Source organism: Puntigrus tetrazona, chromosome 14 (genome assembly GCF_018831695.1).
Source record: "Puntigrus tetrazona isolate hp1 chromosome 14, ASM1883169v1, whole genome shotgun sequence".
NCBI lineage: Eukaryota > Metazoa > Chordata > Actinopteri > Cypriniformes > Cyprinidae > Puntigrus > Puntigrus tetrazona.
The window spans coordinates 17824256-17840698 of NC_056712.1; the positions used below are offsets into that span (position 1 = coordinate 17824256).

A 16443-nucleotide genomic window follows, 5' to 3' on the forward strand; every position below is an offset into this window, starting at 1 on the left:
CCTGTGAAAATCTCAACTGCGGTGACAGCCTTAAACTTCAACAAGTCAATTTGCAGAAAATGAAAGTAAATGAGAGAATTTACTGAACTGAAAACATGGTGATAAACAGCACGGCTGCTAATAAATACTAATTAAATATAAACAAACAAATAAATGTAAAAAAACGGTCAAAACGATCTATTATTTTATCGTTCCTCTGGTAAAAATGTTGAAAGTTTTTTTGAGCCATTTAATTAAATTAACTTAATGAGGATACTGTGCACTTTAATATTCTAAAAGCAAATGAGCTACTATTGAACAGTTGTCACGCTTAATAAAAAAGTGATACTAGCAATGCGAAAGCATTGAACGTTAAAACAAAAAAGTTCCTTGACAATGCATTTTAGGTCCTGTTTGTTTGTCGGAAGCACCTAATCGCTATGAAAAAACTGCATTGGTAAAGAACAGGGTTAAGATATCTCCGATTATTTTTTGCATGGAGAAAATAAGAGCCTACAGGTTTGAAATGGGGTAAGTGAATGAGGGTGAATGCATAATGATGAGTAAATTATTCCTTAAATATCCTCATAGCTCACAGCAGTTTGAACCTTTATGTGTTAATTAGCGGAAACTCTTCTATTGTTGGTTTTCTGACTATTTGACAAGGAGTTCTTTTGAACCGTAGCTCACAGACACATGGCTTGGAATTCATTGGTCACTCAGTAATTGCAAAACTCCCAGCACAGCAGCTTCAGACTCCTCGATTCCTTCAATCATGCTTCACAGACGAGATGGGCTTTTGATGTTGGTATGAGCTACAATCATTGTTTCCGACATAAAGCAGTGCACATAGCATAACGGCAGACATTATCACATGCAAGAGTTTTCTGCAGATTCATAGCAGTCACCAAAGAGTTACTGTTGTCATCTTTTCCCCCTCTTTAATGTTGCGCCCTTGTGCTGGTATTCACTTCCTGTTTGAAAATCAACAGCACTGCACTTCTTCTATTTATAAGCTGTTTAGTCCATTTTCAGAGTATATTCATAAACAGTTGACTACAGAGTCAGTTCCTGTCCTAGATCCTAAGTTTGTAGTAAATTGTTTTAACTAAAGAAGGGGTTTATAAATTCCAATTTAAAGCCTTATTTTCAGTACCTCCAGTACCTTGTGCCCATACAGAAAACCAAGACATGCATCTCAAATTAGTTTCCTTAATTCAACACGCTGGGACACACGTTCAACTGCAAATCTGGGCAATGGTAAGTTTGAATGCTTAAGACATGTTTGATTTAATTTATAAAACGCGTGCAAATCAGAGTTCAATCAGTACTATAAAGCAGTCAACATTTGAAGTGGATCAAGATCGTTCTTCAAGGCTGTCCTAAAACCAAAACGTGTTCTTGTTTTATAACAGCTTTAACAAACTTTTTTTTTTTAAATGACAACAATACATCCATAATAAAAAATATTGTGCTGATGCTAGTAAAATCTTTATATTGAATTAAGTTCAATTAACATTCAAGGGCAAAAATCATGCATAATGAAGGATTTGTAAAAATAAACAGGCCTGAAATGCGGCAAAACTCAATTTGAAATATAAATGCTTTACTACTTCCATCTGCACATTCATTTTTTCTGAAATCTCCTACGATGATTATTAAACTTGCAAAGTTACAATTGCACATATTTACGTTCGTACTTAAAGGGTTAGTTCACCCAAAAATCTGCACACATCTTCAGAACACAAAGGTAAACATTGTTCATGAAATCCAAGAGCTCTCTGATCCTCCACAGGCAGTGATGCAACTGAAAGAAAGCATTTGCATGCCATTTTAAGACAAATTTTTACTTCGGCCTGACTGAAATGATTCTTAAAGTGAATGCAAACATACTTTTGACATTGTAGTGTTTCTCAATCCCAGTCATCAGGACCAACCTACCAGCATTAAAACACTCGATTCAACTTACCAGCTGAGCTTCTCAGCCTGTTAAACAGGAATACATCGAAAAACAATCTATTGGGTTGGGTTTCTGAGAACCTGAGTTAAGAATCATCGTTCTCTAAATTATTAAAAATGTGCGAAAATCCCATAAACATGGTCTGAACAGTGGCCAAACTTGTTCTTTTGATTCAACCGCTAAGGGCACGCTAAGAAACGCGTACTGTAGCACACGTCCATCACACGAACCGTGTGAGCAGCGGATGTTTACACACACTTATTTCGTTTTGTCCAAGGTGCGCAGTTTTCAGCGGGATGCCTGTGATGCAAAGATGAAACTAAAATTTGTTTTGTCTCCCTCGCAGAATACACTACGAATCAAACGATCCCCCCGTTAAGAGCACAAAGCTTCACGCAGGAAAACTTGAGAGAGCAACTTATTACGCATTAGATTTCAGATCGTGCAATGAGATAAAATGAGAGGGGATACCAGGAAAGCGAAATGGCCTCTGGGCAGAATGTCTGTCTTACACAAGCAGAGCCTCTGGGTCGCTGTAGGCAACGTTCACGGCAAATGACAGGCCCTGGATGTTTCTCTGAGCATCTTGTGAAACTCCACAGAGCAAACATTGGGCCAGTCACCAACACATGTCAACGCACACCAGCCCTGTCCCCCATCAAGCGGAAGACGCGAGACGGAAGCTTCGCAGACGAGCGGTTCGATCCCTCTGATCGTTATCAGTACACCGCTCTGTTTTCACCAAATTCTCCTAAGAAATCATTTCACCTTGGGCTCAGTCTATCTGAACCTGTCTCTGTTATTCAAGGATAGAAGATTATATGCGCTGAAAACAGAAAAGAGCAAGACGTGAGTCAGATGCCTCTGAGGGACTGTAATGTTTTAAGATCCGCAAAAAATGGAAAGCTCCCTTTTAAATTAAAAAGACAACAAGAGAACGGCGGATATATTTGGCGGCGTGCTCTTGTGGAGTGTTAGTCACTGATACATAAAGGGACAGAGGACAACGTTTAATGAGCCCTTGAATATGTACCGTTAACATTTTCGTCGGTCCCTTAATGCAATGCTAGCCTCTTTACGCTTTTAGCACTGCGTTGCGTACTTGCTAGACGCGCACACAAAAACACAACGAGGACAGCGAGCCAATGTAAACTGAAATACGCATTTCTCGATGGGTTGTTTTTACGATGATAATCAAATATTTAACATATATAGTACGGCCATCTGTATTTAGCGACGCGTGGCGATGGTTCCATATGTCTGTCACAGCAGTCATTTTAGACATGCTTAACACATGGTATCTAATTTGCATGCGAGGTTGTGAAAAGTATGAATCCGCAATCTCTATTTAAGACCGTTATTAATAAAGTGAGGCCAAAGCGTGGTTTATTATTATGTTACGCGCACATACAAAATGCCTATAGAAAATGAACACAGGCCTATGAAACGATTTAGTAGTCGAAGGGTTAAATTCAATTCGAACATATCTAGTTAACTGAAATTATTAAACGTGCTGTTTAATGTCAAAGTCAAAGAGGCATTTAAAATATGTTTGGTTTGTTTGTTTTTTTCAAATTCTTTTTTCTTTGCTCTTCTTTTTCATCAGATATGAAGGAACATTCAACCTTCACAATACTTGCGTATATCGCAGCATTTTAGAGACTGTTTCCTGTACGACTGCTTAAGTCTGATGCTAGAACTCGGCCTTTTGGCAGTCATTGATGTTTACCGGCGCGGAAAGCAAAGTCCATATATTTCCCCTGGCATGATAATGAATCAGTTCCATAATAAACCGATGCGAATTACTCTCGAACCGATAAATAAAACAAGTGAGATCAACTCACACTGGACATTGCACTGCAGACCACGCAGTCAGGGCGCGTATTGGCAGATATTCTGTGCTGTTCTCTCTCAGCAGTAATGGGAAACCCTGCGGGATTTCTCTGCAGGCCAGAACCCTAAAAAACATGAGGGAGCACATCTGGGGCCCAGCAGGTGCGGGATGTCCCATGAGAGGTTGTTGCCAGGTAGTAAACTTCTGGACCAGCTTCCCCCCAGTGCTCACAGACATCTAGATAAATGTGATAATCAGCAGCAAGCCCAAAAAAGACCTGTTTGCCAGAGGGGTGTAATTGTGTACTCGCCCACATTTTTATATAATTCTTACATACATGTAGTCTACCCCTCCGATTTCAGGGTAGAGATCATTTTTTACCTTGCCGTGCCCTAAGGACAGTCTGTGTTTACAGTGCAGCTCAGGTTTATTTTTGGTTATGTTTATGATTACAGCCACCGTAGCACTTTAAGGAAAAATGCACCTCAAAATTGAAGTTCCGTTATTATATGCTTACCTTAAGTTGCTCAGACCCGTGTAATCGCTGCTCTTCTGTGGAACAGAAAATACTCCTTACATAGATAGAAACGTCGCTAAATTTTGCAAGGCATGATAAAATACAGACGCTTCTAAAAAAGGACTACTGCGCGCGACATTCTCGAACATGCGCGTGATATTATCGAATACGCTTGGGTCGAATAGTTCACTCGTTTTGTTTTGTTTGTTTTTTTTTCAGTTCAGTTCAGTTTTGTGACCTTTCTGTTTGAATTTAATGCGGTTAGATAAAAAAAAAAAAAGACTGTACTGCTAAAAAAAGGCAGGATGGCATTTGTATTTTCGAAGCGCAAATAAACATAATAGTTTGAACCGCTAAATGATTCTCTAAGGTGAGACCGTTGTTGTTAATGAACCGATTAACTCACTGCGCAAACCGCAGAGTCCGAATCATGAACAGTTGAATCGTTTAAATGACTCATAGCGTGCCGGATCTTTTAAAGAATCATTCGCGAATGCACAAGTGTTTGAATCACGTTGACGAATCTTTCACTCCCTAAAAGCGATAGAGTCACTGTGAGATTACGGTTGTCGTTTCGTTAATGAATGGGTTCTGAATTAATGAATTACGCGTTTAAAACGAATAACTTTTTAAACGAATAACATAACGCTACGGTTATGCCTATTGTTTACATTAAACGCGCTGGTGTAAACGGGGCCTAAAGTAGCACAATTTAGAAGGCCTAGCGTTCGCCGGTTAAAGTGTATATTACCCACAATCCACTGAAACAAACATAGAAATGCTTCTTATCGATTGTGAGAGGACTTTTTTTGTTTTAAATTATTTTATTACAGTTCGACGCCTGTGTGTGAAGCTTGTCGACAACTCCGTACCGCAGGTAAAGTCATCAAAACACTAACAGTAACGTTATACAAAACAGTAAACCAGAAAGTGTTTATTATTTTTATGCTTAACATATGCCAAGCACGAGTTAAATAGATGTTTTAGCATTATTTATTTATTTAGTTTTAGTTTTGTTTTTTTTTTTAAGACAATAATTATGCGAATGTTATGTATGCCTTTATTTATTTCTTTGAAATAACGTTGAGATACTGAATTAATTGGAAATATTTTCTTAAAAATATAGCTTGGCAGTTGTCACCGTTTATTTCAGTTGCATGGAAAACAGAAGTGTTGATATTCCGCTATAAATAACTCTTTGTGTGAAAAAAACAAAAAAAAAAAACACATGTTTTGGAAAACATGAGGTTGAGTAAATAATGACAGTTGAATTTTTGGATGAGCTATTGCTATCCATTTGAGATAAACACAGACTGCATTTGCATAAGGCCTTCAAAAGCGATGATGTTTTTAAGCAAATATGTCACACCATGAGAAGAGTTATACAAATTTAAGTAAATGTTGCAGGTCATTTACATGTTACATGGGAGTCAATCAATCATGCGAGGAACACTCCAGTGTAGTGCCTCTGAAATATGCCACAAAACACAAATAATAAAGCAGCCATTTTTAGATTCGAAGTTTGTGTTGATTAAACCAATAATCAAGCTTGCATTTGCAGGACTCTTGACAGCCACTGTACAAGCTTTGTTTACATGTTTGTCAAACACTAAAAGGACGAGGCAAGGGGAGCCAAGGAAAGTGCCACAATCTCATCAGCATTCTAGAGAGCTGGCTGGTCATATTATCCTTGATAAGGAAGCCTGGAGTAATTGGGGAAGATAACTTTTATTTCAGCCATCATTATCTCCCCCTCATTTCTGCTGAGTTTTAATTGTAATCATTTCCTCCCCAAAATATCATTGACTTTCATATTGTCTATGAGGTATCTGCAGCAAGATCTGAATAATATTAAGGTGTCCAACAAGGGACACTGGGGAAGAAAGGTTTGGGATTAGGAAAATTGAATTGATTGTGCGTTTGGAACGGAAACAGCATGCAGCAAATGAATTTTTAGCGGCGTACGTTGAATTTTAAATACCTTTGTCTTGAGATAATTTTTATATTTCTTTGTTAAAGGGACAGTTCAGCCACAAAAATCTTTTTTACGAACGTATTTAGAATTGTGTTGAAAGCCAAACAGGTTTGTTTACCAGTTGATTCTAAATAGCGTGTGTGTGTGTGTGTGTGTGTGTGTGTGTGTGTGTGTGTGTGTGTGTGTGTGTGTGTGTGTGTGCTTTCCATAGAAGAAAGTCTACAGATCTGCGACAACATGAGGGTGAGTAAATGATCTTTCAATTGAAATGTTTTGATTAACCGTCTAACTTTCATCCTAACGTGATTTCATTTTCATTCTACACAAAAAAGAGCTTGGGTGGATCATCAAGATTTTGGCTCACTTTTAGTGTATTCAAAACAGTGGCCGGGATGTTATTCAAAAGTTCACCATTTGAATCATATGGAAGAATGAAAGTCATACAAGTTTGGGATGACACGAGGGAGAGTAAGTGATGACCAATTTTGAATTTTTTTGTTGAGCTAATCATTTAAAACACAGTTTTATGCATGTGCAATTAAAAAACAATGCCAGGTTTGTATGACTTATATCATTAATCACTTCAGGGGTAGCAAATGATCATAAAAGTCACGGCAGGCTCTGCGTGAGTGCTTTAGATATGTCGCGCCATATGAGCAAAATTTATCAAGGTGCTAAAAATCATACCAGTCACCTTCGACTTCGCCCTGTTGAAATATGCACATGTCTGGAGGACACTATGTAAAGCACAGGGGCGGTAAATTAATTTTAGATTGCATCTAGAGGACTACCTGTTAATTTCGGACTAAAAATAACTTGGAGGCACTTGACAACTAGGAGATCTTCAGCGGGATTGAGATGGAACATATATTGTGAAACCTGATTACTTGAGCTAAGTCAACTTGTTGAAAAGCGTTGTGGAAAAGAGGATTGTTTTGACCTTTCTCACCTCGGTTGTATACTCATAGCACAAGGTACATACACAGTGAATGGGTTTACTATATGGTGAACTGCAAGGCTTTTTTATTTGGAGTACATGGCAAATGAAATAGACAGGTTTTTTTCCAGACAGAAACGATGCTTTAAAGACGGGAAAACATTTTTCTCTTAGGTTGCTAAAAATGCTTTGAATAACTACTGTACATATATCTTCACCAAGAACATTTTTTTTCTAAGACAGCGAGGGAGGCAGTGCATGCTCAGACAAATGCACTGCATCTATATAAGTGCAAAAAGTATTTAAACCACTAGTATTTACTGACGTAAAATTTCAACGGCGACGCCAACAAAAAGGTAATTCTCATTGAAGTTTGCAAGTGCAGTGTGAATTATTTGCATTGCACTAAACCAGTGAACATGAATAGACCGAATACAGAAATTAGAAGTCAAGAGTTTTCCTTTTTATGGCTTTCAGTCACATCTGATTGTAAATGGCCTTGCTATAACTCAAAAAGCAAAAAAAAATTGTGAATGAAGCAATTTTAGCAGCCAGCTTAAATTGTAGTATTCGGTATCTTTACAAATAAAAACGTTTTATTTGAAGTCACCAGGTGTTTCATCACACAAAATGACCAGAGTGATTCACAGTTAGCTGGCTGACATCATCTCTGTTTAATAAATATAGAAATAAAAATTTAGCAGTAATAACTTTATATATAAAATACACAACATACACTGAATAAATGCACAAATTCAGCCTTGCTATTTTAACAGTCAGTGAGATCGACCCTGCCACTAACCCAGCGGCTGTGGAACACAAACACTGCCGAACATCGAAAAGTAGCATCCCAAAGAAGATGACCTAACAGGCTCAACCGGCCATTTGGTTAGAAAAAAAACCCCAACAGAATGTATTTATTTATTTCTTTTTCTGAGTTAAAAGACTATTATAGTATTGATTTTTTTATGATAGTGCGGATAAATGCTTTTCCATATGCCTTTATCCAGTAAACAATTTCAAAGTAAAACTGGAACATCGAAGCAAAAAAAGTGAAATAAAAAGGGAACTCCTTGAGTCCACTACACACCAGTGATCAGACACTTCTCTGAGTATGTAAATCAACTCTCCGCTATATATCGGGCACAAGGGTGCCATGATAAACAGTCAAAAAAGGTCAAAACTGAAGGACTCTGACCTTTGAGACCTGCGGGTCGGACCAGCGATACCTACGTACAGTGCTTAACATTTGCGTGGGCCGAAGTTCAAAAATGTCTTGGAATTAGATTACGCTTGGCTTTCCCGCCTCCCCTGTTTTGCGAGAAATACTGTGTGTTTTTCTCAGCATTTGAATCCTTCCCTTCAACTTGTCAGCACTTTGATTCCCTGACAGATTTCCTTGCTGCATTTTTGCTTCAGTGCCATCATGCACTGTTTTCTCCGTACTTTCTGGATCTGCCTCATGTCTCATCTGACATGTGCGCAGAGACAGCCCTCTGCTCATCTGCTAGTTTCCATATACCGTGTGCAGGATTTGGCGATCTGCTATGCAAGCAACAGTGTAAACGTCTTTCCTAACAAGTGAATCAGTGCCAAATAACAACTGTATGGCTTACCGATGCGTCCTGCTGTTGGACTTTTTCTGGGAATGTTTGACGGGCAACAATTCTATTTTGGTCTCTATAAAAGTCGTGTTTTGTTTATACGATTATATTTTGCTCGGCACAAATCTGTGATATGTTTCCTCGCTGCTTTCAACACCCCACATCAAACGATAATCTAAGGATTTGATGAAAACAAAAAAGATGTCTGTGTTTTTTTCCCCAAGCAAAACCATTCTTTCTATTACATGTCATTTGACAAGTATTTGCTCCAGAATGCTGTCTCGTGAGATTAGGGAGGAGAAGTGAGAAATAGTCACACCATCAAATCTGGGGCACTGTTTCACCTGCTGAAGTCTGCCATCCCAAAAGTAAAACTTTCTTCTTTGCTTTCTTGTTTTCTGTTAGCGATTACGTGGATTTAGGGGAAAAAACAAAACGTGTAACCAATACTTCCATTTGTAGTGGAGAAACCTGAGCCTGTAACAGCGGGCGCTAGTTAGAAATGTATTCTGTAAGGTTTGGTTTAATAATTTGAGAGTCGTGGTCTGGTAAGGCCGACAGAATCAGTGCTCTTTCACTAATAATGAACAAAGCTGTGTGGGTGTTCTGTGATGAATTCGTAATGAACCGGCGATAGCATGGGGTCAGCAAGGTGACTGTGACTGATATAAAGGCATAGCAGAGGCTTTTTAAGGACAAAAGAAGTATTTCGAGAAATAGCGTGGTTGCAAAAAGGAACGAGTGAAAATTGGTCCAACAGAAGTTGTCAAACGATTATTAGGATGCATGCTGTGAACCACAGCGGATTACACGAAACGAAAAGCATATTCAAATCTAAGCACATAATTAATACGGCCATCGATCAATTTGCACTCGATTTGGGTGCTTTGCCGTTGTCACTTCTTATTTCTTAGAGTTATGTTGCTGCCAAACATGAGAGAAGGTTTAAGGGGATGTAGCACAATCTTACACAACTGCAGCTGTACCGCAGAGAGCACCGCAGAACGGGTGAGGGGTCAACACGGCAACAGTTGGGGAATGCTGCAGGGACGTACATAAAATTGGATCTGTCATTTCTGAAAATAGTAGAGTTGATTTGATCCTCCTCGGGCTAGACTTTGTGTAAGCGGCGATGTCCATACAGGCTGATGAAGACAAATTACAGGTGTTCTTGCCATGTAAAATGACGTAAAAAAGTCTTGTTTTTCTTAAAAGTTAATGCCACTTGATGATAAGGTAATAGGCGCGATTCGCGTTTTTGATTAAGTGATTATAGAGAAATAAAACAAACTTGATTATCTTGTTATTTCCGTAACTCATTAATTATAATCGTCTGTGTTCACAGCGGTAATTCATCAGATGCGGCTGTACGGAAAATATATAATAATAAAGCAATAAGCCACAAAAGTGATTTCTTAGGCATGACAGAATGGCTTTATAAAACAGTGGCAACAGGAATATGATAAAAGCCACCAACGTTAAATAAATGATTAACTTCATTATTAGTGTTACTATTAATCATGAGCACAATAAACAATTGTTTCACCAATATAGCTCATTAGATTGGTTTTATAGGTTGTTTACATATTCCATTTAGTGTTTTAGTACTATCAAACATTCTCTTTTTTTCTCCGCGAAACACGTAATTATACATTTTGAAGAATGCTAAGGCAGATTCATGTAAGGACCTTTCATTGTAAAGACCTAACAGACGAGGAACAGACCAAAAATCATTCACTGGTGATCTTCATCTCTCATACTAAACTTAGTAATGCCAGGTTTGACAAAAGTTATGTGTGAAATCAAGAGGAATTGTACAAGTTGGGACAGTCAAAAGTGTTATTTTTTTATATCAGTATAAAAACTGACAAGTACATAAAGCTAAATTCAATTACGTTGAATTGACCTGATGTTGAGTTCGCAGGTGTGCATATAATGGCTGTTTCTTTAATGTGGCTTAGTTTAACCAATCCAAATGGTTCAAGATTTACAGCTCAAATCAAGCTATTCCAGTTTTCCACTCATGCAGGTCTAGCTGTGTTTTGGCATTCTTACTGCAGGGCATGAAACATCCAAAAATTCTGCATTGAAGCTTGACTAAGAAGCCTTTCCACGAGTCACATGTTTATCTGTTCAAGCTGTCAGTACCACATGCTGCGGCCCAGCCTAACATATGTACAGCATTTACAGACATTCTTCTTCATCTTTGTTCTTAGGGCTTTCTTTTTTTTTTTTGCTTTTGAATGCTGCAACCAATGTGCAAAACATAAGTGACAGAGAGGTGACAACAAGCGGTGTGACATAAATGTGCAAATGGGGTGTGGATTTTTGCTCTTTTGTGCATGATGTCTTTTTAATGGCACCTTTAAAAAAGGGTCTATTCATTCCTAATATTGTAGTATAATTAATTTAGTCTTTTTGTTCTCTCTCTCTCAAATGAGAACGTTTGAGAGAGTTATATAAAGAGTGCATTTGTCAATTGCAATGGACATCTTGCGTGAAGCTTGTAATGTAAGCCAACAGCATTTTTATATATATGCAAAAAATAAATGTTGCACTTGAACTTAGAAAACAAGCTTATGCAATCAATTATAATCTGAAAACTGAAAGCTGCTTGCATATGCAATCCCTCTCCCCACTTAACACACACACACACACACACACATCTTATTGTGTGCCTATGCTGTATATCTTTATTTCTTCTTATTCTACATAGCATGAACATTATTTATCATTTACAAGTCTTCATTCCCAACTAATTATGACTAGTATTGTTTATTTCAAATATCCATGGAAAGTTGCATCATTATTTAATTATAAACAGCCATAGTCACAGTAGATTTGACTGGAAATTCTCTTTGAAATGCAGTGAACAGATAGACTCTTTATGCATGGCATCCACTGTATGTGTTTTAATGTGTCTTCGCAAATGTACTAATAACACCTGAATCAAATTTTCCTTTAGATCTTATTAAACAACTCTTGACTAGAATACTTTCTGATTGGTCAGTTTTAGCATCGAGTGGTCATCCCTGCATAACTGATTGCTCGTACAGTTTCTTACATAGCTGCATTCGATCACTTCAAAAGTGTATTAATCTGTGAAGAAAATGACAAGCTAATTATCTCGCTTATTAGCAGGGTAATTCTTATCTGCCGACAGAATTAAGTAAAAACAAGAGGAACAGAAAGAATGGAAATTCATGTTGTTGTTGTTGTTGTTATTAGGTCAAACCTTTAATTAGAACAAATGCGCAGAATGAGGTTAATGCTAAGCCGCAATAGAATATAACTATGAGCTGTTCTATAAGAATACATACCATTTGGTATATGACACTTTATATCTTTCAGATATATAGAGCAGACTGGGGCTAGCTGTAAAAGAGAGTTGTGGCAGTCTTCAGATAGCTAATAAGCATGTAATTCTATATGAACCTCAAGAATTTTGGTAAAAACAGCTGTTAGATCTTCTGAACTGTGCATCTGTAGCCCTAAAAATGCGTGTTTACTCTGTTCAGTGATATAGTTGGGTGGTATTACAGACTATCCAGTTGTATATGTCATATTAATTCTGTGTATTGTTGGAAAAATCAGCTCTGCCTGTTTTTTATTTGAGGAAATATGATTCCCAGACAATGTGCACAGACCAAATGGCAGAGTACAGTACACTATAATAGTTTTTTCTTCCTTTGTGGAAAAGAATATAATAATGCTAATAAAAAAAATCTATCTATCTATCTATCTTTCTATCTATATATAAGCAATAAAGCAAGTCAATATAATTTTTTTCATTGCATTCAACTTTTTTTTTTAAGATTAATTTTATGATTTAAATAGAAATTGAAATGACTTATAGACTTGTAGAGGCAACCTCGAGATCATGCTTTTCACATTTTTCATCACATTTAATACCCTGTATAATTCACTTTGTATCCGTTGACCAAACAGTTTGATGTTTTTTTTCTTACCTTACTTTTGCTGTCTAACGAGTTGTTTCGTGTTTCATGATTCAACTACTAAATTGAATATTTATGTATACTTTTATTAGTTAAAAGCCGAATTGGATGTTTAATGGCAGGCAGCAGCCCCATATAGTGCAGCAGCATGCCGTGCTATTGTGTGTCGTTTTTTTTTTTCCTGGGCACTAATGGTGGAAAAGTTCAAAACATTTTTTGTAGTCAAGGTATGCGCCTTCAGAGAAATTGACTTTCAAAAACAAACCCTGAAAAACACTGAGCAGAGTGAAAGAGTGATAACTAGCCCCGCTTTCTCCTATATTGTTCTTAATTCGTGGAGTCTATTGCTATGGCAACATATGGACGATTTTTGATTCATTTAAAAGACACGGTTTCTGAGAACATGTTGATGAGGTGCCACACAGGTCCCGCTCACGTTAAATAGAGCGTCTCCTCGTTTTCGTCTTTTCTTTAAAACACGAACGTGTCGGCACATGATTTATTGGCGTTTTGTTGTGCTGGTTTAAATGGGCTTGCTCTATTAGAATCACAGAGGGCCGCATCTTTTCCTCAGTAGTGCACATGCGGAAGCCAAGCAGTCCCCAGAGCCTCTGTTTACCAACCAAGTCGGATTTACTCCTTTCATACCCAGACGTACGGAGGCTCACCTTCTCCCCCGAGGCTTTCATTTTGTCTCACATTCTAACTCCACTCCAGCCACAATCCGCTCAAAACTTAGCAGACTGAGGGGCTTTTATGCAAATCTCTGCACCAAAAACATAGTTACAAGCCCATTCCTCATTCTCAGAAATACACACTTCAAAAAGAAGCCATTTAATTCTCTGATGACAAAATTGAGAACAGTTCCATTATTGCCCGCACCAGCTAGAGGGGACAACTTAAGGAGCTTGTCTGTAAACATAGCCGTACCAAACCGCTCTCAAGGAAAGCTTCATCAGACAGGGAATCATTTGCATTCTTTTAAACAAACGTTTTGATGGTGAAACAAACAGGCCCGCTCTGCCATGTTTGATCTCCATCATTTTCACAAAGCGCTGACACTAAGTACAAAAACAACTTAAGGTCATTTCTCTGTGACTATGACAGACAATTATTCAGCTGCATTTCGTATGAGGAGCTATGGGGGCGGACACGGATGATGGGTGAATGGAGACTGAGATTACTGCCGCGTTTCAGCGGACTGACCAAAACAAAGCCGGATTCCTCTGTGTCTAATGGTGGCCAGCGGAAAAGCTTTTGAATCAGATCACATTGAGGATAAATGAAGCTTCTTGAAATGGAATGGGGGGAATGTGGCGCCGATTGCGAAACGGGGACCACGGGGGAACGGTAAAAAGGGTTCGAATGGCAGCCAGATTCATCGAGTCATTTATGCCGTTGCTGAAATATGTCAAACGGCCATTAGGAATGCTGTTCTGATTACTAAAAGGGAGAAAGAATTAAATGCATGAATTGGGGTCATAAGCGCTGCATTTAAAATGATAAAAATTTGACGTGTCCTCATCAGCCAGGTAAAAATACTAAGTATATTCAGACTCCACAAAAAAATTGCATGTTTATATTCATTATAAATAAAATTGACCTATTAGTACTATGTTTTTATATATATATATATATATATATATATATATATATATATATATATATATATATATATATATATAATATAACCTATATCTACACTGACAAAATAATAATAAAAATCTGTAAAATTTACGGTAAAAAATAAGAATATGTTAACAAAATTAGGTTTTATGGTTTTTACTTAAACTTAGAGTTAAATCACAAAATTTCATTAAGATATATAATGTTATTGTTCCAAGCTATTGAAGTGCTGAAATCTGTTTTGTACCTTTGAAATACACTGATAACCAGCAAATGCAGGTGGTGATGAGAAAGTCACATGATGAACCAAAGCCAATCACAAAGAGCTTTTCCATAATAGCATATAAAGTCTAAAAGGTAAACAGTGTCATTCACAGACACTGAATTTCACTCATTAAACTGAAATATGCAAAAAACATCTATTTAATAGCATTAACTGTGTTTCCATGTAGTTTTATCAGTTATTTAAAAAACTGTGATTTTTAACAGTAACGCTTAAGCAAATATGGGAACAAAACCAAATGTTACCTGATTATCAACTAAGATGATTTATTACCATATAATTACACAATATCTCTCCCCATGCTAATTTTCTTTTATTTATTTATAGAAGTCTACATATCTTTTCTAGTCTAAAAGTGGTCATATGCCTTTCATTTATCAGTATTGTGTATATTGTAAGGATCAGCTCTTTGTACTGAATGACTGACGGCTGCCAAGTGCAGCTTGTGTCACCAGGAAGCTGAACCACAGCCTATCACTTCCAACTGTTCTTTCTATGGTCACACGACATGAAATCAATACGGTGCGTTCTGCAGCTGATAGGGACGCGGTGAAAAAGAAACATTCCTGCAAACAGACTGCACTATATTTAAGTCCGCTGAAGCATATAGCATGACTGATTTGACAGAACAAACTGTAAATTACGCTAAACATTGGGCTTTTTGTTAGTGTCTTACAACATAATTATTTAATGCTAAATATTAGGTTGGTAGCTGAAAAAAAGCTCCAATCTTTATTTATAGAAACTGAAATGTACATTGCGACAACATAAAAACTTGTACTTTAAAGGTGAATCCATCACATTTAATCAATTTACCTACTTTTATAATTATATTTATTCTTTAAATAAACAAACAAAAATCACCGTTGTCACTGTTATCTGCAAATTATTATCATTTTTTTTCAATATTGTTGAGTTAGGTTTGTCATAGGGCCTCAGAAATGTAATAGTAAAATCTAACTACACTGAGATGTTCTGAATATAAAGGCTTTTTAAAGACTTGTTTACTTCTGTATATATGTAAATACTTTTTATATATGATATGCATGGAAAAAAAAACATTCTCCATTGACAGCTATTTAAAAATAACTTTAAAAATAAAAATAATGTAAGCTGACAAAATACTGTATGGCTTGCTTTGAGACTGGAATGGTAGATACTGTTTGTGTCAGATAAGGTATTAAAACTTTAAACTGTTCACTTTTTTGTATATATATATATAAAGATTATGAACCTGGAATGATTACTATTTATGGAAACACTGAACATTCGGGCAGTCTTTTGTAAATCGTTTGCATATTGGAAATGTTCTGGAAGTTTAAAAGAACCACTATATTTATGCTCAAAGGCTAGAAGAATTGAAATGCTAATGAATTCAGTATTTAATGTGAAGAGTACCTATTTGGAGCTCTGATTTATTTAGTAGTACACATCGATGGCTCATGTGAAAGATCTTAAATGTCATCGTAAACGTCCCTATGAGCATTACATGAGACTGTTCCTTAAAAGCCGATAGAAACGTAAAAGAGGCTAAAGTGATTTCAAGAATAAGACAAGCAGTCCCAGAAGACCCAGTTTAAGTAGGGCTCCTTTGGTAGAGCACTCATACGCGATACCTACAGTTGTGACCATTGTTCAAAATCTTGCTGCACCGAGCTCACGGTCTGTGACTAAGAGCCTTTGGAAAACAGTGGCTTATTTCATGCGTTCCTGGGGGAGTATGCGTCACATATCAGATTTAAAATCAGACGGATGTTATTCTGTAAGGAGGA

General features: G+C 37.1%; 1 protein-coding gene across 2 annotated transcripts in view; it reads left to right on the forward strand.

The window, feature by feature from the left end:
• The first annotated feature begins 4953 nt into the window (after nt 1–4953).
• The window catches only part of pcdh11 (protocadherin 11), a 182328-nt gene continuing 170838 nt past the window's right edge, over nt 4954–16443 (forward strand). Inside the window, exons 1-2 of one of the 2 annotated variants that reach the window (XM_043257437.1) lie at nt 4954–5167; nt 6477–6508. In XM_043257437.1, coding sequence (XP_043113372.1) covers nt 6503–6508 — 6 coding nt within the window. In that variant the 5' untranslated portion in view covers nt 4954–5167; nt 6477–6502. The remainder of the gene's footprint in view (nt 5168–6476; nt 6509–16443) is intronic. The other variant, XM_043257441.1, reaches the window with a different exon arrangement.